Below are 24106 nucleotides of genomic sequence, written 5' to 3'. Positions count from 1 at the left end.
GGTTGTGCTCTGAGGAAGGCCTGAGTTACCTCAGGGAGAAGCTACACCTCCGTTGGTTAGACCCAATTCTTCCCAGCTCAGCTCTGAGGAGCAAATAATCCGTAGAGCTAGATTTTAGAAATGAATTCACTCAGACTGTGGTAAGCTGACATAAAGAAAGTGTTAGAAGAGATGTGTTAACACATACTTATGAAAGCAAGTAAGAAAAACGCTAAGAAACAAAACAAAAAATGTATCCTCTGGAGCAGGGAGAAAAGGAAGTTTATCTGTGTTCCAGGTCTAATGTGTGAGGAGAGGCAGCAGTACGCTGGGTTACAAGCACAGGCTCGGCAGTGAACGTCTGGATCCTATTCCTGACTTGGCCACTGACTTGCTAGGTGATCTTGACAAGTAACTCGACATCTTTTACCTCAGTTTTCTCATCTACGAAAGAAGAATAATTAGACCGCCTACCTCAGGGGTTTGTTGTGAAAATGTACTGAGTTATTCTTATAAAGCGGTTAGAATTGGCCTGACATGTAGCTCAAGTGTACTAGGTGTTGAGGTACCGGGAAAAGAGATCCATCAAAGCGTGAAGGAGAGGCAGCAAGTGAGCCTGGAAACAATGCTCAATAAATATTGTCCGAACAAATATGTTTGCCACCCCACTCTTGGGGAATTGAGGAGGGAATCTATAGCCTTCAGAGAACTTTTCTCCAAACTCTCCTTTGCCTCTGGGGATGCCTGATCAGCAGCCCTGGAATATCTTATATGTTGTCAGGGTTTGAGAGACCTGTTCTGGAGCTGCCAGGCTCTATGATAACCACATGAATTTCAAAAGGACAACTCTCCCTTCTGAGAGGTGAGGCAAGAGAATGTGAGCCAAGGTAAACCTAGGAGTAACTGTGAATAGTGCCAGCCTGTCCTCGCAACGATGCTCAAGGCAAAGTGCTTGGAAAGAATAGGAAAGGGGAAAACTTAGGGGGCTGGGGAAGAAGTCCACTCAAAGGCATGAGATGGAAATAAGTTTCCTTGTCAGGCCTGAAGATACTTCAGGCCGAAGGAGGCATTAGTGTTACCTTTTCCTGCCCGGTCACATACCTCTCTCAGGGACCCTCCCCCCACTTCTGTGACAGCCATGATGAGCACCATGTGGTTCCCTGGACTCATGAGGGCTTTTTCTTTTCTTTTCTTTCTTTCTTTTTTTTTTTTTTTTAAGATTTTATTTGTTTATTTGAGAGAGAAAGAGCATGTACAGAGGGAGGAGTAGAGGAAGAGGAACAAGCAAACTCTGTGCTAAGTGTGGAGCTCAACGCAGGACTCAATCCCACAACCCTGAGATCACAACCTGAGCTGAAATCAAGAGTTGGGTGCTTAACTGTCTGAGCCACGCAGGCAACTCTGTCATGAGCTCTTTTATTTTTTTTTATTTTTTACTTATTTATTCATAGAGACAGAGAGAGAGAGAGAGGCAGAGACACACAGGCAGAGGGAGAAGCAGGCATCATACAGAGAGCCTGACGTGGGACTTGATCCAGGGTCTCCAGGATCACGCCCTGGGCTGCAGGCGGCGCTAAACCGCTGTGCCACCGGGGCTGCCCTGTCATGAGCTCTTTTAAACCTTCTTTCCATGTCTTTGCAACAGAGGTTTTCCTCTGCCCAGAATGCCCTTCCTCCCCTTGCCAACTTCTCAGCTTAGAGCCCAAGTCGTTTGTGAATCCTTTCTTGACCTATTGTCCCAAGGGAAATTTTTTTTAAAGATTTTATTTATTTATTCATGAGAGACACACAGAGAGAGGCAGAGACATGGGCAGAGGGGAAAACAGACTCCCTGCAGGGAGCCTGATGTGGGACTCGGTCCCGGGTCTCCAGGATCATGATCTGAGCTGAAGGCAGATGCCCAACTGCTGAGATACCCAGGGGTCCCTGCACCAAGGGAGATTAAGTATCTTTCTCATTGTTTCTCTAAGGACTTGATATGTACATATCTGCATTTTTTTTTTTCCAACAAACACTTGTATTCCTCTACGCTAGGCCTTGGGCCAGCGCCTAGGAGAAGTCATGAATCCACCCTCAGGGAGATGATTTTATGATTAATAAGCCAGAGGTCACACAGTATAGTTACCTTCTGAGCCATAGATTCTGTTTTCTGAGCTCAGGGCCCAGCTGGATTCAGACAGTGAGGGCTTGTTGCATAGCTAATTAATCATTGATCTGCTTGTCTCTTCTGTAAGTCATGAACTCCTCAAGTCCATGGGATTCATTTTCCAAATATTCAGCTGAACACCCAGCATTATGGAGCAGCACCGAGCCCAATGCAACAACAATTGGAAGTGTCTGATGTCTGAAGCTCTTGTTTGATGAAACTTTCTCCTAAGATGGTCTATGAAGACGTGTGTATGTATGTCAGAGACTAAGGTCCAGACTGACGGGAGAATGACAGAGCCCAAGCCATCGCATCATGTGGAAGAAGGTGAGAAGATTGAGAGTGTTTAGCAGTGCAAACCACCTGTGTGGAAATATTGTCACCACCTCCATTGTACTGATATCCACAAAATATGAGTATAATCTGAGAGGAAAGAGTCCTTAGAGAATTTTGGTAGGATTAATACTTCAGTAATTGTTCTTCTAGAAAATCCTGACAGTCAGAACTTTGGTGAAGGACTGGATGGTTTCTTATTAGGAAAAAACATGAACCCTTTTCACAGGCAGATCTAGGTTCAAATTCCTACTTTGCCACATACTTGGATGGGAAGGACATCACACAATGAATGCACTGAGTTACTGTGATGAGTAAAGAAACTGCTTGGAATAATGTTTCTTTCTCCATGAAAACTATGAGTGAAGATTAGACGTAAGATAGTGGCCTCCAAATTCCTTTGGTTATAGACACTAATCGGGTTGACATTTGAGCACCCCATGTGTATATTTATTTATAATTTATATACATATATTTCTGGAGACTTTTCTATAAGCATGTCACTGGTTACTAGGTACTTTTTTTTTTCAGTTCTAAGGGGGAATATCAAGAGTTGGGTTTTTGAAATGTGAAATTTGAGAAGTCGAGGAGGCAGCTGAAGTAGTTGAGGTTAAGCTGGGGAGAGAGGTGTGAGTCACAGATACAATATGAACTTGGAATTTGTCAAGATATGGTCAGTGCATCAGCTCACCAAGGGAGTGGGTGAAAATACAGATGGAGAAGTCCAAGGACTGAGTACAGGAGTATGGCAACACTGGGAGCTGGAAGGAAGGACAGAGTCACCAATGGAAAAACCAGAGAAGAAGAAGGAAAACCAGGTGAAGTGTGGCATCCTGGATCCCAGGAAACAAAGCATATTAAGGAGGGAGTGATCCACTGTGCCAAATGCTGATAGGTCAAGTAAGATAAAGGACTATTCGATTTATCCATGGTGATTGGTGGCTTTGCCAGGAGCACTTACAGGGGAGCTGTGAGGCAAAGCCTGGTTGGAATAGGTTTAAGAAAAAATGGGGAGAGAGAAACCAGAGACAGTATGCACTCTTTGAAGGAGTGCTCGATATGGGGGGACAAAGAAGTAGGGTGGTTCCCAGTGGGGAAGAGTCAAGAGTTTTCTTTCTTGCTTGTCTTTTGTTGTTGTTGTTGTTGTTTGTTTGTTTGTTTTGTTTTGGTTTAAGGTGAGAGAAACAACTGTGTTTGTGCGCTGACAGGCTGGCTCAAGTTGGAGAGAATGAAGTGTCATAGGACCTGGGAAGGATTGGCTGACAGACACGTGGAGAGATCACCTCTGGTGACAGAAGAGAGGGCGGCATATGTGCTCAAAGATACTGAGACTATGAGGTCCTGGGAGTGGTGGAAATTCTTTGAAAATGCTTCAATTCACTAAGTAAAGCAGGAAGCAAGATCACTCCTTTAAAGTGAGCTAGGGGAGACATTGGTAGTTTGAAAAAAGAGGACAAAGTGTAAAGTACTCGCCTAGGAGTGTGGGAGAGAATGGGCTAGGGCAGGATAATGTGCTAGCTGGGTAGCAGTCAAGGCCCAACAGAAGTTTGTCAATTTTTTTTTTAAAAGACTTTATTTACTTATTTATTTGAGAGAGAGAGAGCGCAAGAGAGCACAAGCAGGGAGAGTGGCCTAGGGAAAGGGAGAAGCAGACTCCCTGTTGAGTAGAGAAACTGATGCAGGGCTCGATCCAGGACCCTGGCATCATGACCTGAGCCAAAGGCAGATACTTAACCAACTGGGCCACCCAGGGGCCCCAGAAGTTTGTCAATTTAAATACATCAGCTTAGCTCTTAGCTGTTCTTCAGCCATGTTCAGCATGTGGAGCAGACACAGAGTTGGATTCAACTAGAGCTGTGGTTTGGCTGAGTGAGGGCACTTTTCCTGAAGACAGACAAATGAGTTGAGGATAAAGGAAGGAATGATTAAAAAGAATTGTCTAAAAAAAAAAAAAAAAGAATTGTCTAAGTGGAAGTGCGGTTTCTTCCTTTCTGCTGTAGGCTCAAGTGGCTGGTGCTTAAGATGGGCGAGTTCATGAAAGCCGGGAAGGCGGTGCTGGTCCTGGCTGGATGCCACTCTGGATGCAAACTGGTCATTGTGAAGAACATTGGTGAGGGCACCCCAGACTGTCCCTACAGCCACACTCTGGTGTCTGGAATTGACCGCTATGCCCCACACAAAGTGACAGCTGCTATGGGCAAGAAGGAAATCGCCAAGAGGTCAAAGATAAAATCTTTGGTGAAAGTTCACAACTACAATCACCTCATGCCCATGAAGTACTCTGTGAATAGCCCCTTGGACAAAACTGACCTCAAACAGGATGTCTTCTGAGACCCTGTCCCTAAACACAAGGCCTGAAGAAAGGCCAAGATCAAGTTCAAGGAGAGGCACAAGACTGGCAAGAACAAACTTCTTCCAGAAGCTGCAGTGTTATATATGTATAACTGTTTTGTTGCAGTCATTAAAAAAAAAAAAATTTGTTCATGCAATTTAAGCTGGAAAAAGATCAAAGTGAATACATCGTGGTACGGAGCCAGGGAAGAGGCAGTAGACCCAATCTGAATGTATATCCTGGTGGGATCTAAGGAGATTTATTTACTGGAGGGAGTGAGCTGGAAAGATAGGAGTAGGGTTCGTGGGTCAGAGATTGCAGAGGCTTCTCTAGGCCAGGGGGAAGTGATTCCAGGGCTACTGTGTTCGCTGCCAAGAGTGAGGCTGATCCTGTAGGAATCTTGCTGAGCTTGGGAAATTGTGGGAAATCACCACTGCAGGAGGCACATGGCTGGCATGCCCCCCCCACCCCCCCATCCTTCCCAAAGGTGTCCCAGTTCAGAGTACATTGGTTCTGGACCCAGACAGAGAATAACCATGAGTTGAAACTTAAATAATTGTAATGCTGGTAGATTATTTGCTTTTAAAATAGGTGTTGGGGGAACCCTGGGTGGCGCAGCGGTTTAGCGCCTGCCTTTGGCCCAGGGCGCGATCCTGGAGACCGGGGATCGAATCCCACGTCGGGCTCCCGGTGCATGGAGCCTGCTTCTTCCTCTGCCTATGTCTCTGCCTCTCTCTCTCTCTCTCTCTAAAAAAGAAAAAAAAAAAAAAAAAAGGTGTTGGGGGCAATGTTCCTAGGGCAGTATGTACCTTGGATCTTCACTTTTCTCTCCAAGAGATGAAGGTCACGTATGTTACCTACATCCGGGGAATTTCCAGCTGTGTAATCTGTAACCCTCTCTTGTTTTTAAAATCTCAAACAATCAAACAAACCGGATAATAAGGAAAAGAGGCTTATGTTGTTGATAAGTCTGCCTCCTGCTGTAGATTTGTAATTAAACACTGTAAATTGTGATACCACAACTACTTTTTATTAACCAATGTCTTGACACTCCAGCAACTGGGTGCAGGTCATGCTATGCTTTCAGAGGCCCCCTTGGAGCATACCTGAATGGGCAGAGAGGACAGACCATTGGCCCTGGAAACGGCGTGGGGGTGTTATGAAGTGACGCTGCAGCTGGGCAGTGAGTCTGGGAAACACTTTGATTTCCACAAAGATGTGGGAGAAAAATAGAAGAGAGAGAAAGAAAAGGAAGTAGGTGAAGCAGAAAGGAACGAGCAGAGGAGGAAGAAGAGAAGGCAAAGAAGGAGGAAGAAGAAACGAAGAAGGAGGCAAAAGAGGATCAGTCAGGATCCTAATCTTCACGTCCAATAGAGTCAGCCCATAGCATCTGTCCTCCTCATGACTGACAAGGTGGGGGTCGTCGGGGAGGAAGACCTCCCTCTGCTCTGTGGTCTTTCCAGCTGGACTTTGAACCTAATTGGCATGAGACAGATTAACAGGAGAAAATCAAATTTAAAGTGTATACAGATGGGAATCCAGACAGACATGAAGCTCTGAAGATGATGAGGCAATGGAAGCTCGTATGAGCTTAAACTTAAGGCCTGAGGTCACAAAGGCGTGAAAAGTAGTGAAAAGGTGAAAGGAGATGTTTGCAAAAACAGGATTGTTCTATCAAGCAGCTGAGTTCTTTTGGTAAAGGGGGTCTCTGCTAGTACTTCTCTTCCTGGTACAAGCTCTCCCTTCTCTCTCTCTCTTTTTTTTTAAATTTTGTCTATTCATGAGAGACACAGAGAGAGAGGCAGAGACACAGGCAGAGGGAGAAGCAGGCTCCATGCAGGGAGCCGGACGTGGGACTCGATTCTGGACTCCAGGATCAGGCCCTGGCTCAACCGCTGAGCCCCCAGGTATCCCATGGCTCTCCCTTTCAATGTAAATTTAAGCAGTGATGGGTTGGGGGCAGAGAGACTTTCCTGCATATGCTGGATTTTTATTACTTTTTTTTTTTTTAAAGATTTTATTTATTCATGAGAGATACACAGAGAGAGGCAGAGACACAGGCAGAGGGAGAAGCAGGCTCCATGCAGGGAGCCCGACGTGGGACTCCATCCCAGGTCTCCAGGATCACACTCTGGGCTGAAGGTTGCGCTAAACCGCTGAGCCACCCAGGCTGCCCGATTTTTATTACTTTTAACTAGAAATAATTTTTATGCCAAAGTGGCATATTTGGGGTATCTCATCCTGTACCCCTCCAAGATGGTCACTGGTGCTCAGATAGAGGATCTCCTCAGCCTGCTTTAATTTTTAAATTAACTGCCCTTCCCTATTTTAATTTTTGAAGAGTTAAAAATTCATAGGCCAAGAGGGCAGCCTCTTGCCAATGTATGATTTTGGCTCTACACTCTCCCTAACCTCTCACCTGTTACTGAATTTTCTGTTCAAATGGGAAAGGACAAGGGGTCTTGTCCCGGTGTTGTGCCAGCACCAACCTGGGCGGGAGGTATTAGCTGATTGTTCTGTGCTCAGTACCACTGAGGGCTCCTAAGAAAGACCAAAAGATTGTTTATATGTATATTAAACACACACATATTTATGGCAACATTCCTTCTCTCAAAAAGATTACAACTTGCTTGAAATAACAGCCATATTAAGCAAGTACATAAAATGTTAATTGCTAGACTTGAATATGAGAGTTTTGAACAGGGTTATAGGCTTGAACCATCCCAGAAGTGTCAGAGGAGAAGGTGGCTTTTATAGGACAGACTGTCATCAGCTTTGAAATGACTTCACCTGCCAAGTCTCAAAGGAAGATATTTTACTTTCCTCAAACAGATACAGCCCCCGAGCTAACACTTTCACTTCCTACGTCATGCTTGGGGCCCAGGGCTATTGGGGATGAAAGGCTTGTAGGGTGAGGCAGAGAATATTAATACCCTGTTTTCTTCTCAAGACTGGGAGTGAAAAAAAAAAAAAAAGACTGGGAGTGGAAGGGAGATGCACAGAAGGAAAATGCAAGAGAGCTACAGAGTGAATTGCAAAGAAAGCAAAAGTTTAACCAAGTCCTTGTGTCACTTGCCACCTGCTCCCCTGCATCCCCCACATCCTGCTCCCGTCCTTGAGAAAGTAAATATTAACCTGAACTGAGAAAGTAAATTTCTGGCCGAACATTTTTCCAAAGGACATGCTGCAACCGTGGTGTTTTAACAACCCCTTTGTTTGAGCGACTACTGTATTTTTCACTTACTGAGAAACCTTGTTCTCTAAAAGAGCATCGATTATCAAAAACCTTGCTGTTTAAAATTATATCAGTAAAAATGAATATCCCATTCTTATCTCTGAGTCACTTTGACACAGAAGCAGCTTCAATATACAATTCAGATGCAGAGTTTCAGATGACGGGGGCTAGACACAACATTTTGCAGCTATTTTAACTGTATGTTTGACCCTTGAGAAGCATGGGTTTGAACTTCATAGTCTACTTATATGCAGATTTTAAAAATTTGATAAACACAGTATAGTACTGTAAATGTAATTTCTCTTACGATTTTCTTTACTTTTTTTTTTCAACATATAAGATTTATTTGAACATTTGCTACTCTTAAAATTAAGGGGGAGCACCTTTGGAAAACATTGGCATTTGAAATCAGATCCTTGAATTTGCATAATAGAACCTAGGATTTGATATAGATGCCTGATCTGAACTGATCAGATGTCTGGAGGTGGGAAGCTCTGCTTTTTCCTTTACACCACCTGTAAAGTGATTCTTTTCCAGTGGAATTCAAGCCAGACCTTCAACTTGGCAGCTGGAAGTTGGTGTATCAAATGGCCTTGTGGATGTAGCAGGTATCTCCCCGTACCTAGGACTAAATACTCTGAAATTATGATATCCTCATTTGTAGCAGATTCTTTACCCAAGCTGGGAAGAGGCAAAATTGTGAACCCTGGAGAAAAGAGAGTGGTCCCCTCAGTTAATGCAATATTATGTGTGGTATAAGCTTCCAGTTATGGAATAAATAAGTCATGGGAATAAAAAATATAACAGAGGGAATAGAGTCAATGCTATTGTAGTGTGTTGTCAGATGGGAGCTGAAGGTAGCCACACTTGTGGTGAACATAGCATAGTATAGAGATGATAAAGCACTATATTGTACATCTGAAACATTGTGTGTCAACTCTAAAGACTTTTAAAAATGTATTCTGTAGGGTAGTCAGGATAAGGATATGACATAAGGATATTTTATTTGTAAATATTTATGAACCCATCATAGGATCACTGAATGCTCTAGGTATGAATCTGCTTCCAAGCCCTTTTACTTTGTTGGTCGAATTCACTTCTTGTGGTTATAGGATTGAGATCTTCAGTTTCTGGCTGGCTATCACTCAGGAACCAATCTTTGTTCCCAGACCTGTCTGTGTATGTTCTTTGGAGAAAGTCCTGGAAGCCTCTCTCTGCAGTAATTAATTGTACAGGGCTTACATGGTCTCAGAGCCATCACAGCATCTCAAATACCTATCACTATCGAAGTCTCCTTGACTGCTCTTCTGGCATTTTTTGCACTTCCCTTATGATTTTCTTTTCTTTTTAAAGTTATTATTATTATTTTTTAATTTCATTTATTTATTCCTGAGAGACACACACAGAGAGAGGCAGAGACACAGGCAGAGGGAGAAGCAGGCTCCATGCAGGGAGCCCGATGTGGGACTCAATCCCGGGTCTTCAGGACTATGACCTGGGCCGAAGGTGGGGCTAAACTGCTGAGCCACCCAGGCTGCCTGATTTTATTTCTTTATACATGAGACACACACACAGAGAGAGGCAGAGGCAGAGGGAGAAGCAGGCCCCCTGTGGGGAGCCTGATGTGGGACTTGATCCCAGGACCCTGAGATAACAACAGTCTGAGCCAAAGGCAGATGCTCAACCACTGACCCACCCAGGTGCCCTTCATTATGATTTTATTAATAACACTTTCTTTTCTCTAGCTTGCTTTATTATAAAAGTACAGCATATAGTGCATATAATATACAAAATATGTGTCAGTTTACTGTTTATGTTATCACTAGTGCTTCCAGGCAACAGTAGGCTATTTACAGTTAAGTTTTTAGGGCATCAAAACTTAGGTGTGAATTTTCAACTATGCAGGGGGTTAGCGTCCCTAAACCCCTATGTTGTTGAAGGGTCAACCTTCTAAGATGACCCTAGGTCCACTTTGCAATTCAGACACGAGATAGACCTCTTTTCACACAGCCCTGCTTGCTTGGAGCCTATTAAAACATTGCTTCACTCCTAAATCCTGTACTAACTCTTATCCTTTGTTTGGTGAGATGAGCCATGGGTCTCCTGGGGTGCAGCCTCCTTCATGGCAATAAGTCAAAAGACCTGACCATGTTGGACTGCAAGTTGGTTCGGACCTCAAGCTGATTGGGCTAGGACACCTTTTAATTTTTTTTTAAAGATTTTATTTTTAAGTAATCTCCACACCCAAGGTGGGGCTCAAACTCACAACCCTGAGATCAAGAGTTGCACTCTCTACACTCTGAGCCAGCCAGGTGCCCCTAGGACACCTTGTAGCTTTAAGACTCTCTCCATGGAGCTCTATCTTTCTCCCCTCAGGGCACTTGTCCAGGATGCCAGCTGGCTCTCAGGCCTGTGCCAGGTTGGTGCAAGGATGAAAGAGTCATGAGAATGTGTAAAATTTGCACGTGGCACTCTTGACTGCAGCCGGTCCTGCTGGGTGTACTCTCTTCTCCTTGGAGGGCATGTCATGACTAGCTTTGGCATTTCTTGCAGGAAACTAACACCTGTCTCTCTCCTCAGTTGATCTTTGATCAAATCCACAACGTGTCTACTAGTTCCTTGGGCTGCCTCACAAATTCTCCTCACAACTCACGAGGAGGAAACACTATGTAGAAAAACAAAACAGGCCTTAGTGATCAAAATATAGCTGTGACTTGATGCCTGATACTAAGACTTTACCAAAGATACTTTTTGAAAATTAAAACTTCTTAAGAATTACCTTGGATTCAGTGGGAATGATTTACACAATGATCTGCCTTCAGGAAAACATAAAATAAAACGATCCGCTCACTAAGGTTAAAGCTGAGATGTCTCCTAGGCATTCAAGTGGAAATGTGGAGGAGGCCATTGGGAACGCGGGTCTGGAGCTCAGCAGAGAGGTATGGGTGAGATGGAAGTATAGCTGCATGGGGTGTTGAGGGCTGAGCCCCGAGGGCACTCTGCATTAAAGATCTGGGGAAAGTTGGGGAGCCAGCAAAGGAAACTGAGAGGAAGCATTGAGATAAGAGGAAATAAGTTCCAAGAGCTTGGTGTCCTGGAAGCCAAGGGACACCAAGTCTATCAAGAAGGAGACAGAGAGAGTGGTCAAATGCTTCTATGTAAAGCAGGGTGAGGACACGAAGTGAACCCTGGCAGTCCAGATGGAGGTCACTGGACACCTCCGTGGAAGCAGTTTGGGAAGAGTGGTGGGTGTGAGTGCATCACAGAAATATTCAATCGAATATGGGAAGAGGGTTTGGAGGCAGTGAGTATGGACAAGTCTAGAGAGGAATTTTGTGGCAACAGGAAAAAGATGTGGTCATGGCAGTGGTGATGAGGGTGGTGAAAGGATAACAAGAGGGAAAAATAAATAAGTAGTGGAAGCAAGAAAGTGATGATTCAGGAGAGGTGGGAGAGGGTGGGATTGCTGGAGGGATGCTGCAGGGGCCCAGGGGGCTGTGCTCTACTACATATGCACAGACAGGGCTGCAAGGGTGGCTGGGAGAGCGTGGGAGGACCCTGCTGGGAGTTCTCCTCCAACTGCTCCAGTGTTCCTGTGGTTTGGCCAAGTGAGTAGCGTTAAGGGGATTGGGGCAAGAGTCTCAGGCATGGCCAGTGGGGGAGAGGTCACAGTAACAGATTGGAGAGTGTAGGTGGGGAACAAAGGAAGAGATGAGGGTTAGTGGAAAGGTGGTTGTTGGGTCAGTGGCACTGGAGTCCGGGTGGGCTCAAGATCCTGGGGACAGGGGAGAGCTGGAGTGAGCTGGAAGGAGCTGGGGTGGCTCAGTCGGTGAGGCATCTGGCTCTTGGTTTTCAGCTCAGGTCATGATTTCATGGGTCATGGCATTGAGGACCCCATTGGGCTCGGTTTGCTTGAGATTCTCTTCCTCCAACGCTGCTCCCCCCATTCACTCTCTCTCTCTCTCTCTCTCTCTCACACACACACACACACACACACACACTTTCTAAAATAGATCAATAAGTCTTAAAGACAAAATCCCACAAACCCTCTGTTGATTGGAATGTGACCGACCTATAGGGAGTGAGGTCAGAGGTGACCTCAACTCCTTTCGAAAGTATCTTTTCTCAATGTATTTTTGAAGGGAGCCTGGACAACCTCTGCCGCTGCAATTTTACTTGTTAAGTAAGAAACTGCTGCATCTCCCCATGACTTGACACATCTCGGTGCTTTCACATGCCTGATTGAGAAATGCTGATGTAGGGCCACATGAGAGTGGACCCACCCAGGTGACAGGGTCCCGTCCCTGGACAGTGACTCGGGCAAAATGTGTCCAGGAAAACAGACCATCATTTGCAAAACTGCACAAAGGGGCAGGGTCTCCATTTCCACATACACCCGCCAGGTCACAACGGCCGGCCTTCTGGGCCCCAGCCTCACTGCCCCGGACCGCCCGAACTCCCTCGCTGCTTAGTGAGGCCAGAGGCCAGGAAACCACCCCCGGGACCGACATTGCCTTTCTTGTAGAATAACGACACCCTTTACCCTCGCCCCTCAGACTCTGGGTGCACGCGTGGGCGTGGGTGTGGGCGTGCACGGGCTGCCCTCTGGCACAGCCTATGGCCCGGCCGGCCGGCTGCCCCAGAAAGGCCGTCCCCGCTGAGAGAGCCTTCTGGAAAGGCAGAGGCGAGGGCTGCTGCGGCCCTGCCAGCGCAGAGCTCCGGGGAGTGGCGGCTGCCTGGAGGGCCCAGGCCGCCCAGCCTCTTAGGGGAGCGGGTGTGCAACTAGAACGGGTGTCAAGCTCTTTGAAGACATCTGTCCCCTCCCGGGAGACCTAGAACTGCTCAGGTAACTCTTAGGACCCAGTTAGACGCCCAAGGAGCTCGGAGAGTGCGTGCAACTCGCTTTGCAGAGAAGGTTCGGGCTGCGGGCTGCGCTTCAAGAGCAAAGTCTCTGACTCAGGGAGGCAGAAAGGGGCAAAGGTGACCCCGGGGCACCGTGGTCCCCAGCGGTCCCCAGCACATCACATTTAGCTCCTGAAGTGTAAGAGGCTTGTTTCAGACACATCGAAGGGGTGAACGCACGCAGGCGGGTCTCCGGGGAGCCAGGAAGGCCTTTCCCCTTCCTCTGTCTTCCCTGCAGGAGACAAGGACAAGGGACACTTGGCAGGAGCCGCGCTTCCTGGGGCCTGAGGGCTTGTCAGTGTCTATGGAGATGCTGAGGCAGTAAAGGTGTGTTCACCCCAGGATTTTGACACAAATGGCCGAATAGGACCTTTCTGAGATAAGCGACTGCAGGGAGACCTGGGTGGCTCAGTCAGTTAGGCGTCTGCCTGCGTGGTGGTTTGGGCTCAGGTCCTGATCTCAGGCTCCAGAGGTGGAGCCCTAGGGAGAGGGGGTGGGAGCTCAGCAGGGGCGCCTGCCCCTCCCGCTGCTCACGTGCTCTCTCTCTCTCCAAAATGAATCAATACATCTTTTTAAAAAATGAAATAAATGATTACAAAATATATGCCACCTCGTTAACGGTCCATTGTTCGGTAAATCATGTAGGGATTAAGATCTCTCAGGTCTGGGTCCCTGGGTTGCTCAGCATCCTGCTCTTGACTGGGGCTCAGGTCATGGTCTCAAGGCTGTGAGGTGGAGCCTTGAGTCGGGCTCTACACTGGGCATGGAGCCGCCTTGGGATTCTCTCTCTGCCGCCCCATGTCCCTCTGCCCCTCTCCCTCAAAGTAAGTGAATGAAAATAAATACAAAATTTTCTCATGTCAACAGAATTTCTGAGGGTGATGATTGCTACAAAGACATCGCCAACCACTGACTAACATGAATCATGGGTAGCTGTGATGATTTCACTTTGAGTTCCATTAATTTTTCTTTTAATTAAGTAAAGTCTACCTGCAACGTGGGACACCCCCTCATGAACCAAGATCAAGAGTCCCATGCTCTGCTGATTGAGCCAGCCAGGTGCCCCTAGAATCCATTTTTTAAGTAAAACGCTGTTTTGTTTTATTTTTAAAAAAGATTTTATTTATTTGACCGAGAGAGAGAGAGAGAGAGAGAGAGAGAGAGAGAGAGCGCACAAGTAGGGGGAGTGGGAGAGGGAGAAGCAGACTCCCCATTGAACGGGGAGCTGGATGTGGGGCTTGATCCCAGGATCCTGGGATCATGACTTGAGTCGAAGACAGATGCAAACTAAGAGCCCCTCAGGTACCCCTAAAACTCTATTTTAAAAGAAAACTGGCTGGGGCACCTGGGTGGCTCAGTGGTTGAGCATCTGCCTTTGGTTCACGGCATGATCCCGGGGTCTTGGGATCGAGTCCCGCATCGGGCTCCCTGCATGGAGCCTGCTTCTCCCTCTGCCTGTGTCTCTGCCCCTCTCTCTCTCTGTGTCTTTCATGAATAAAGAAATAAACTCTTTAATAAAATAAAATAAAATAAAATAAAATAAAATAAAATAAAATAAATAAAATAAAACTGGCTGAAGCAAGGCAGTATCACATGCTCTTTTGGGGGAGCCTCAGTAACCACGAGGCTCAGAGAAAAGATCGAAGCAGTTTCTTGTCTTGAATTTAAGCTAGAAAATGATGCTGCTCTCATCAACTGTGAACAAGCGTTGTTGCCAAAGCCCCCGAGGAAGGCCTGGAACTTTGGCCCTAGGAGGGGGCCCAGTGCCTTAATACCAAGTGGTGGGCAAGGGTTGTCTTCCTCTCCAGCTGCAGGAGCCCTTGGGAATGACTGGGGGGAGCCCCGGCGTGGGCAGAGGAAAGGAACGCTGCATTTCCTTCCAGAACTGGGAGTGGGAGGGCCCTGCAAGGTGGAGCGGTAGGCCCTGCAAGGGGGAGGGCTTGAGCGGGACTTGCAGGGAGCAGCAGGCCCCTCAGTGTGGGCACAGTGGGTGGGGGGGGACAGGCAGTGTGCCCTCCCTGGTCACAGCCTCTGTCGGGGATCCCCGTGCTTCCACTCAGAGCTCTCACCTGGGGGCATCGGGCCGGCCAGGTGAGTGTCAGGTGGGCAGAGAGACTCTGACAGCTGCTATCTGCAGGCTGCCTGTTGCGCCTGTCACTGCTGGGTGCCCTCTTTCTGCTCCCCAAATGGTCCGACCTGGACTCTCTTCTAGGAAACAGGGAAATTTGCTGCTCCCTTGCCAGGGCTCAGGAGCCTGCTAGGGTCACAGGAAGCCGTGTGTGCTATTGGCCTGGGCTTCCTCAGAAAGCCTTCCCGGGACTGATAAGAGGAGAAAACACAAAGGAAAATTGGGCAAAATATGTCAACACAGGGATATGGACGTAAGCAACAGAAAACACCATGAAACCAAGCAGGGTATTTTTTTCCTCTGAAAACTGCTAAAGCCAGGAATTCCCCCTTCACACCAGTTCTGATTTTGGACCAGGTGGCTGCAGAGTGTGTGAAAGGAAGCACCTTGCAATGCAGAGGGGGCTCTTGGGCAGGATGCCCTGGTTTATAATCCTGCTTTCCTGCCTTTTGGAGCATCGGGCGATTAACTCAATTTCCCTCCCTGTAGTGTCCTCATGTATAAAAAGTCATAACCCTCTCCCTTGTAGGGCTCATAGGTAAAGGAACTCGGTGGGTGGCAGAGAGCTAACTGGGATGAGGGAGAAGTAGGCACTCAGCAAGAAGCACACTGGGCAAACTGAGAACCATGCCTGGCACAGGGTAGGTGCTCAGGAGGGTTTATGAGATTAATGAATTTACCTCCTTGCTCTGATGGTCTTGAGGGCAATTTTATAACCTTCCAGTTATGTCTCCAAAGCTCTCCTCCACCACCAAGGACACTGACTGCAGTCTCCTTGCATATGTCCTATATATGGTCAGGGCAAAGGATGGACATTCTTGGTTTCCTCTGTCTCCGACATGAACATGAAGACCAAAGGACCAGCTCCCCTCTGAAACACAAAGAAGAAAAGTATTACGAGAATGATGTGTGTCTGTCTAATAATTCCATCCTGCCATCTCGAAGATAATGAGGCACATCAACATGAAGTCTGGGAAGGTGACAGTATGAATCCCGTAGTAGCTGGAGACGATGCCCAAGGAGAGCGCAAATAGACTAGTTATTAGCTCAATCATATGCGTTGGTCATTTTAGTAAGACAAAGACAGCTGCGTATGGGCAGTGTAATATGATCCAAACCAAGACACTAGATCTCTTACTAGAAGTGAAGATGCTTCAGGTGGAGGGAGATTTTAGGGCTGCTTCTTTCTTCTTTCAGTTTGGTGTCTCTCACATTAACCCACCTTAACCTTGGGGCCAGGTGGAGCGCCTCTGGGTCCTCAGGCACCTGAGCCCTTTTACATCCACTGTGCCTTTACACAGGCTGTTCCCTCTGCCTGGAACACCTTGCACCTTCTCACCTGCCTTTTCAGGCTTTAGCTCAGCTCCTGTGTGAAGCTCCCAGATCTCCTGTCCTAGAGTTAAACCAGTCATCTCCATGTATGCTTCCCTTGCATTTAGTAAAATCCCATGCAGTCAGTAGATATTAATTATACAGTCAGAGGCCACGACTTTTAAGGTTCTCAACAGTCCATGCCCACAGGAAGACACTGGAGTGACTCGGAGCAGTTTTTACTGTATTATAACTAGCTTCTGACTTGCTGTCCCTTTCTCAGGCTGGGAGGTAACATGCCCTCATCCTCACCTCCCCCAAAAGACATGCTAGCTTAGACTAAAGTTGCCTGGCAAAACAATGTTGAGAGTAACCACAACTGTACAACCAGAGAAATCATTATAAAAGTATGAAAATAATAAAGTTTTGGTAGGAATGTTTCTAATTGCATGTTAATGTGTCTCAGATCTTAACTTTTTCCTGCTCTCCCACCTGACAATGGTGATACATATTGCGTATTCATGGATGTACTTTTGCTGCATTTGCTTTGACCATAGTGACCACATGATGTATCATTCAAACCATTCCCTGTGTCCAGCTTTGACCTATTACCTGCAGCTTCTCACCGGGGTTTTCCATCCTCATCCTTCAGAGCACTTATCCAGGGTGCCAGGTGAAGAAAGAACATAAAGGGGATGACTGGGTGGCTCAGTGGTTGAGCGTCTGCCTTTGGCTTGGGTCGTGATCCCTGGGTCCTGGGATGGAGTCCTGCATTAGGTTCCCTGCATGGAGCCTGCTTCTCCCTCTGCCTGTGTCTATGCCTCGCTCTCTGTGTCTCTCATGAATAAATTTTAAAAAGAAAGAAAGAAGAAAGAAAGAAAGAAAGAAAGAAAGAAAGAAAGAAAGAGAGAGAGAAAGAAAGAAAGAAAGAAGAAAGAAAAGAAAGAAAAGAAAAGAAAGAAAAGAAAAGAAAGAGAAAGAATTAAAGAAAAAAGAAAAGAAAGTCTTTCAAACTTACCCAGTTAAAGATTTTGTTTGCTGGAGTTAGAGCCCCATCTGTCGAGTGCCTACGTGTGTCATGTCGTCCACCCCACTGAGTTATTCTGTAAAAAATACCACTTCATATAATGCTGAGGTGACTCATAGAAGGTGTTGGATAATGTAGAGTCTTCTGATGGCGCCATCTGAAAACCAAAAGAGCAGTGTGATTCTTCTTAGATTAGTTGTGACTTTTATTCTGATTTTACCATTTTAATACAATTTTGGCCACAATTTAGTTGCAGAATGGCAGAGGACAGAGACCTGTCAGGTAGGAAGAAGGTAAGATAATCTAGAGACCTCGGAAGGGGGAGTAAGGATGGGGAAAGGTCGAGTAGAGGAGGGAAGAGATGATCTGGAACAGGGGCTCGGAGCTGGGAGAGATACCAATGCCAGGGGAAAGGATTGACCAGGCAGGCTCACTGAGGAGACTCAGAGGCTGGGCTCCACAGCTAATGATGGGAGAAGAGGGATCTTGTGGCTCCTTCCTCTGTGGAGAAGCCAATAAGCCTGAAGGATGTGCTGACAAATTGGTGGGGGCACAGAAAAGGATACTGAGGGAGATCCAGACCCAAGGACAGATTTCTCCATGAATTCGAAGACAAGGTCTTCTCTTGAAAGAGAAAAAAAGTGGATGGTAGGGTTTGAAAGAAGGGGAGGAGAAAACATCTGGACAATTGTTTGGGAATATGGGGGGGAAGCTGATTAGAGAGATGGGGTAGTATTACATAGAGGTTGAGAACAGTGGGCTCTTGGTGGCAGCAATCCCCACAAACAGTAATTTTAGTCTAGCAGAACTTGGTAGTGGGTGGTCGAGGAGAGAAGGGGGCCAAATGGGTTGACCCAGAATTGAGGTTTTGCTTGGCAGGTGGCACCAGGATGGGAGGGTACTGACCGGCTGAGGTCTGTCTATGAGTGATCACCTGTGAGTCAGGACTTAGAACAGGGAGGGTGGGGTAACAACGAAGGGCTGATATGGTTAACATCTTTAATCCAGAGAATATATAAAAAGCTCATACACTTTAATTAGAACACCATGAGTAAGTCTTCCCTTAAAACAAGAGACACAAATCATGAACAGGAATTACAGATAACCTAATAAATACATGGAGAATGTTTGACCTCATCAGGGGTCAAAGAAATAGGAATTTAAATACTTAGGTATCATTTTCACCTACCAGGGTTTCAAAAAAGCCCATTTTTGAAAAATAAAAATACTTCATGTTGATAGATGAGAGAAAAACTACAAGGGTGTAAGTTAATACAAATCTTTAAGAAGGTAATTTTTTTTTAAAGATTTTATTTATTCATGAGAGACAGAGAGAGAGAGAGACAGAGAGAGAGAGAGAGAGAGAGGCAGAGACACAGGTAGAGGTAGAAGCAGGCTCCATGCAGGGAGCCCGACGTGGGACTCGATCCCTGGACTCCAGGACCACACCCTGGGCCGAAGGCGGTGTTAAACCTCTGAGCCACCCGGGCTGCCTTTAAGAAGGTAATTTGGCAACAATTTCTGGAAGCTTAAAATTTTAGGGGAGCCTATGTGGCTCAGTCAGTTAAGCGACCTTTCAGCTCAGGCCATGATCTCAGGGTCACCTGCTTGAGATTGTCTCCTGCTGCTCCTGCCCCTGCTTGTGCATGCACACCTATGCTCTCTCTCAACTAAATAAATAAATCTTTAAACAATATATTAAATTTTTACCCCTTGGGGTGGCTCAGTTGGTTAAGTATCTGACTCTTGATTTCAGCTCTGATTTGTGATCTCAGGGTCATGGGATCGAGCCCAGCGTCAGGCATGCTCACCGTGGAGTCTGTTTGAGACTCTCTCCTTCTCCCCCGCCCCTCTCCCAACTCACACGTGTGCTCTTGCTCTCTCTCTAAAATAAATTTTTTTTTAAAGATTTTATTTATTTATTCATGAGAGATACACACAGAGAGAGGCAGAGATATAGGCAGAGGGAGAAACAGGCTCCCCAGCAGGGAACCTGATGCAGGACTCGATCCCCAGACCTAGGATCATGCCCTGAGCTGAAGGCAAAAGTTCAACCGCTGAGCCACCCAGGAGTCCCTTATTATCCTTAAGGTACAGAAAGCTTTTCCAAGCATTACACAAAATCTAAATGGGATGAAAGTAATGAACTATAGATTTGAATAAAAATTAAAACCTCATTACCAAAAATACTTTCAATAAAATTAAAAGGTGATTCAACAAGGAGAAATGAGGAAAGAATATTTTTTACCAAATGGTGCTGGGACCACATATATACACCCCGTATATACACCCCGTATATCCTCATGTAAAAGAAATATACAAGAAACAAAATGATTAGTTGCTAAATGATGAAGTTAGCATAAAGTTAATATGTACAGTATATTTATCCTTTTATTTCTAAAATGTATACAAAGGGATAGAAAAACCAAAGAACATGCAACCAACATTAACAGAGGTTATCACTAAATGGTGGGATTTCTTTTTATTTTAATTTTGTTCTTTATGTTAATCTCTAGTTTCCATAATTTCTGTAATGAGTGAATATATACATAGCTTTTATAATTGGAACAAATGATATATTTTTAGAACACTGGATATTAGTTCAGAACATGCATGCTTTATATTATTATATGAAAAAACATCCCAAGTACTAGAGATTTGTGTCATATAACTCCCCCTTAAAAGATTTTTTCCCAACCTACTCTGAATCTGCTCATAGTGCCAGCTGAGTGAACAGTGTTTCCACTCTTTTGACTACAGCTAAAGGAACCAGTGGTAAACTTGACCATGATCAGGCTATCAGATTATATCCCAGGACTTGTAATTGGGATTCAGAGCCTCTAGTCAATTATCTCCCAAGTTCTTGGACTAAGAGACCAGGTAGGGATAAGATGGGCATTTCTGCCATATGTATAGAAATTAGGAAGTCAATCCTAGAAGAAAAGATCAATATAAAAGAACAAGCAGTTTGAGAGACCATGAGACGTTTAAAGATTGTCCGTACCGTTCGTAAAAGCTACATTGCTCACTAATTCTTTTTTCGTAAAAATGAATCCTTTTGGCTGAGGATTCAAGGATTCAATCCTTTTGGCTGAGTTCATGCAAGGCATATGTGGGAAAACTTATAAATCCCTGAGATTTAGCATAACTTCCTGAAGAATTTCAGACTTTAAAAGCCTTTAAAAGCTATGGCTTTAGTAGGATCCAAGCTGAGCTCTCCTGAAGGTAAAGGTTGACCCAACTAATGTGTTGGTTAAAGGTGGAACAGACAGAAAGTTGCACTAGAATTTTCCTGTGATACAATGGAAGAGTAGGAATGGAACAAGACAGACCCAGAGAAGAGGGGAGGGATTTGCTAGGCCAGATGGTAGGGGAGGGGTTGGGGCTTCAAATTCATCTTTGTTCCCTCTTCCACCACCTAGGAACTATGATGCTGGCCGGAGGTTCTAGTCTAGGGCGCACATTTGTAGTTGCCAGAGTAAGACAACAGTGTCATCTCCTTTTCCTGAGGAGACAGGGTACCATGGCTGAGCGCAAGCTCATCTCCCTAAGGACTTGATTCTCCCTCCTACTTTCTGTCCGGGTGGGGCTCTTACTTCTGCTCTACTATCTACAGAGGACTCAGGCCTTACCAAACTTGGGGAAATTAGAGACACCAGTCAGGTAAGGGGTCTGAAGACCCAGGCCTTAGTATGCGTTGACTCTGTTTTTCCTGATTCTCTCCCTTCTTTAATATAGAGTTGCAATTAGTAAATGCAGAAGAAATGATCGTGTTAGAAACATCACGGTTTTGCAACCATCATAATTAATCCACACAAGGATGGTAAATGGATACTAAAACTAGTGGGTGAAGATTTGACGAGAATTCAGGTATTTACATGCCCTCAAGTGTCTCCTACAAAATACTTATTAATTACAAAGAGAAAAATAGTAAATTTTAAAAAAGATTTTATTTATTCATGAGAGACAGAGAGAGAGGCACAGACACAGGAAGAGGGAGAAGCAGGCTCCCTGCGGGGAGCCCAACGTGGTACTTGATCCTGAGACCCCAGGGTCACACCCTGGGCAGGAGGCAAATGCTCCACCGCCGAGAGCTACCCCCCCGACCCCCACCCCGGGCATCCTGAAAAATAGTAAATTTTACCATTGAGAAAACGGAAAAGCAGAGCACCAAATGGTCAAAGTTACTATCGCCATAATAGTAAAAATTCACATCGTGTGCTTCCTGATATGACCCTCTAAGGGCTCAGGATTGCTGCCGTGGCATTTCTTTTTTTAATTAATTAATCATTTTATTTAAATCCAATTTGCCAACATACAGTGTAACCCCCAGTGCTCATCCCATCAGGTGCCCCCCTCAGTGCCCGTCCCCCACTTACCCCACCCCCTGCCCACGTCCCCTTCCACTACCCTTTGTTTCCCAGAGTTGGGAGTCTCTCATGGTTGGTCTCCCTCTCTAATTTTCCCCACTCAGTTTCCCCTCTTTCCCTTATAGTCCCTTTCACTATTTCTTATATTTTCTGTGGCATTTCTGCCAACAATGCCTAAGGTGAACCTAATCACAAAGAAACATTAGGCAAATATAAATTGAGGAATAATCTGCAAAATAAAAGCTGTATATTCTTCATAACTAAAAGACATGAAAGATAGAAGACTTAGAAAGTACTACAGATGGAAAGAAACCAAAGAGAAATGACAACAAGATGCAACACATGATCCTGGGTTGGGTCCTGGAGGTATGCACACACATATACACCGATGCCAGTTTGTCAGGACAACTGACAGCATTTGAATGGGAAGTAGATGGTAGTATTGACTTTATATCAATTTCCTGAAGTAGATGGTTTTACTGTAGGTATGTGGGAGGATTCTTTATCTCAGGAAACATACACTGAAGTGTTTAGGGGTAATAGGGCATCATTACTCTCAGCTTATCCCCAAACCGCCAGAGGGAGGAAGATAGAGAATAATAAAGCAAATATGGTAAAATGTTAAAAGGGAATCTGGATGAAGGGATACTAGAGTTATTTGTATTATTTCTGCATCTTTTCTGTGGGCTTGAAATTGTTTCAAATATTTTTATTTAAAAAGAGAAGTCATCACACAAACAGATGTCCAAGTTTAATTGTGATATGTGATATAAAGAGAATAAAGTGTTTATTAATTGGCAATAAGGGAGGGGATCCCTGGGTGGTGCAGCGGTTTGGCGCCTGCCTTTGGCCCAGGGCGCGATCCTGGAGACCCGGGATCGAATCCCACATCAGGCTCCCGGTGCATGGAGCCTGCTTCTCCCTCTGCCTGTGTCTCTGCCTCTCTCTCTCTCTCTGTGACTACCATAAAAAAAAAAAAAAAAAAAAAATTGGCAATAAGGGGAAATTTGCCTGCTATAAAGGGGAATACAGAAAAGCTATGGTGTGGGAGTGACTTACAAGCTGCCCATTGAGGAATGAGCAGAAGATAAATCAGGTTAAAAAAAAAATTGAGATAAGCAGCTTAACGTAGAGAGAGAAACAAGTAGATGGGAAGGAGGAAACACGGCAAAGAGCTAAGCATGAAAGAGGCCAGTGGGACTGGTGCAGGGACCAGCTGGCAGACGGGGGTGAGGAGAGGCTGAGGGTTTTACGCTGAGGACAAAGGGAAGCCACCGAAGAAGACATGAGTTACACTTGACAGGATCACTTTAATCACTGGCTGGAGAACAGTCTGTAGGATACAGGGGCCGGTTAGAAGGCCAGATGAATGGTCACAGGGATGAAAGAAGTAGTGGGAATCCAGATTTATTTCAGAAACATAAGAAACAGGACACAGAGATGGACTGAGTAGAAATCCAAGAGAGAGAAATGTGGCAGGAATGACCCCTTGGGTTTTGGCTCCTACCAATGGAATGGATTGAGGTAACATTTCTTTTTTTTTTTTTTTTTTGAGAATTCATTTATTTTTTCATGAGAGACACAGAGAGAGGCAGGAGAGCAAGCTTCCTGTGGGGAGCCCAATGTAGGACTCAAACCCAGGACCCCAGGATCACGACCTGAGTCAGAGGCAGACACTCAACCACTGAGCCACCCAGGTGTCCTGAGGTGACATTTCTTAAGAAGGGGAAACTTCAGAAGAAATAGATATGCAGGAGGGTGAAGAGTAAGAAATCATTCTGCACAAATTAAATTTGCTACACCTTGTCTGCATGTGTGGTATATTTTGTACTTTTTGAAGAATGGAATTGATGTGCCCACGAGACATGGAAGTGGAGGCATGAAGCTGGGTAATGAGCTACACAAGGTTTGGAGTGTAAAAGACCTGTGCGTTGTCTGATAACCCACTTGGGAAAAGCCAGGTAATGAAAGGTATTCAAAGAATTAAACAAACAAACGAACAAACTACTCTTTCACTCCTTTGAATGATGTACATTTCTCTTAACATTTAACTTATTCTAATCATTGATAGCTATTTTTATACATCTGGATTACAAAGTATGTATTTTATTCATTTTCCTTCCCCCATGCTGCCTTCAAAATGTAGGAACTAATCTACATTTATTAAAGAGAATTTTCTAGTCAAATAAAAATCTTAATTGGGTTGAATTAAATGACTATTAAGTTGGGTTTTTTTCAAGATTTATTTATTTATTCATGAGAGACAGAGAGAGAGAGAAGCAGAGACACAGGCAGAGGGAGAAGCAGGCTCCATGCAGGGAGCCCGACATGAGACTCGATCCC

At 45.3% G+C, this 24106-nt stretch overlaps 1 protein-coding gene and 1 long non-coding RNA gene across 4 annotated transcripts in view; one reads left to right on the top strand and one right to left on the bottom strand.

Moving 5' to 3' along the window:
• Positions 1-2149: 2149 nt before the first annotated feature.
• On the top strand, positions 2150-5452 carry LOC121491948 (60S ribosomal protein L27-like). The gene is made up of 2 exons (XM_041757131.1): positions 2150-3796; positions 4459-5452. The coding sequence occupies exons 1-2, from the start codon at positions 3687-3689 to the stop codon at positions 4787-4789; spliced, it is 441 nt and encodes a 146-aa protein (XP_041613065.1). The 5' UTR covers positions 2150-3686; the 3' UTR covers positions 4790-5452.
• Positions 5453-5489: 37 nt separating this feature from the next.
• The window catches only part of LOC121491949, a 56862-nt gene continuing 38245 nt past the window's right edge, over positions 5490-24106 (bottom strand). The window contains exons 4-6 of one of the 3 annotated variants that reach the window (XR_005988080.1): positions 17385-17550; positions 15736-15926; positions 5490-5537 (exon numbers count right to left, since the gene is read on the bottom strand). This is a non-coding gene — a long non-coding RNA (uncharacterized LOC121491949). Of the gene's footprint in view, positions 5538-6927; positions 8732-14389; positions 15927-17384; positions 17551-24106 lie in introns of those variants that run through there. The other 2 variants (XR_005988081.1, XR_005988079.1) reach the window with 2 other exon arrangements.

Source organism: Vulpes lagopus, chromosome 5 (genome assembly GCF_018345385.1).
Source record: "Vulpes lagopus strain Blue_001 chromosome 5, ASM1834538v1, whole genome shotgun sequence".
Taxonomy (NCBI): Eukaryota; Metazoa; Chordata; class Mammalia; order Carnivora; family Canidae; genus Vulpes; species Vulpes lagopus.
Note: the sequence above shows the minus strand (reverse complement) of the source record. Positions and strands in the feature narration are given on the sequence as shown.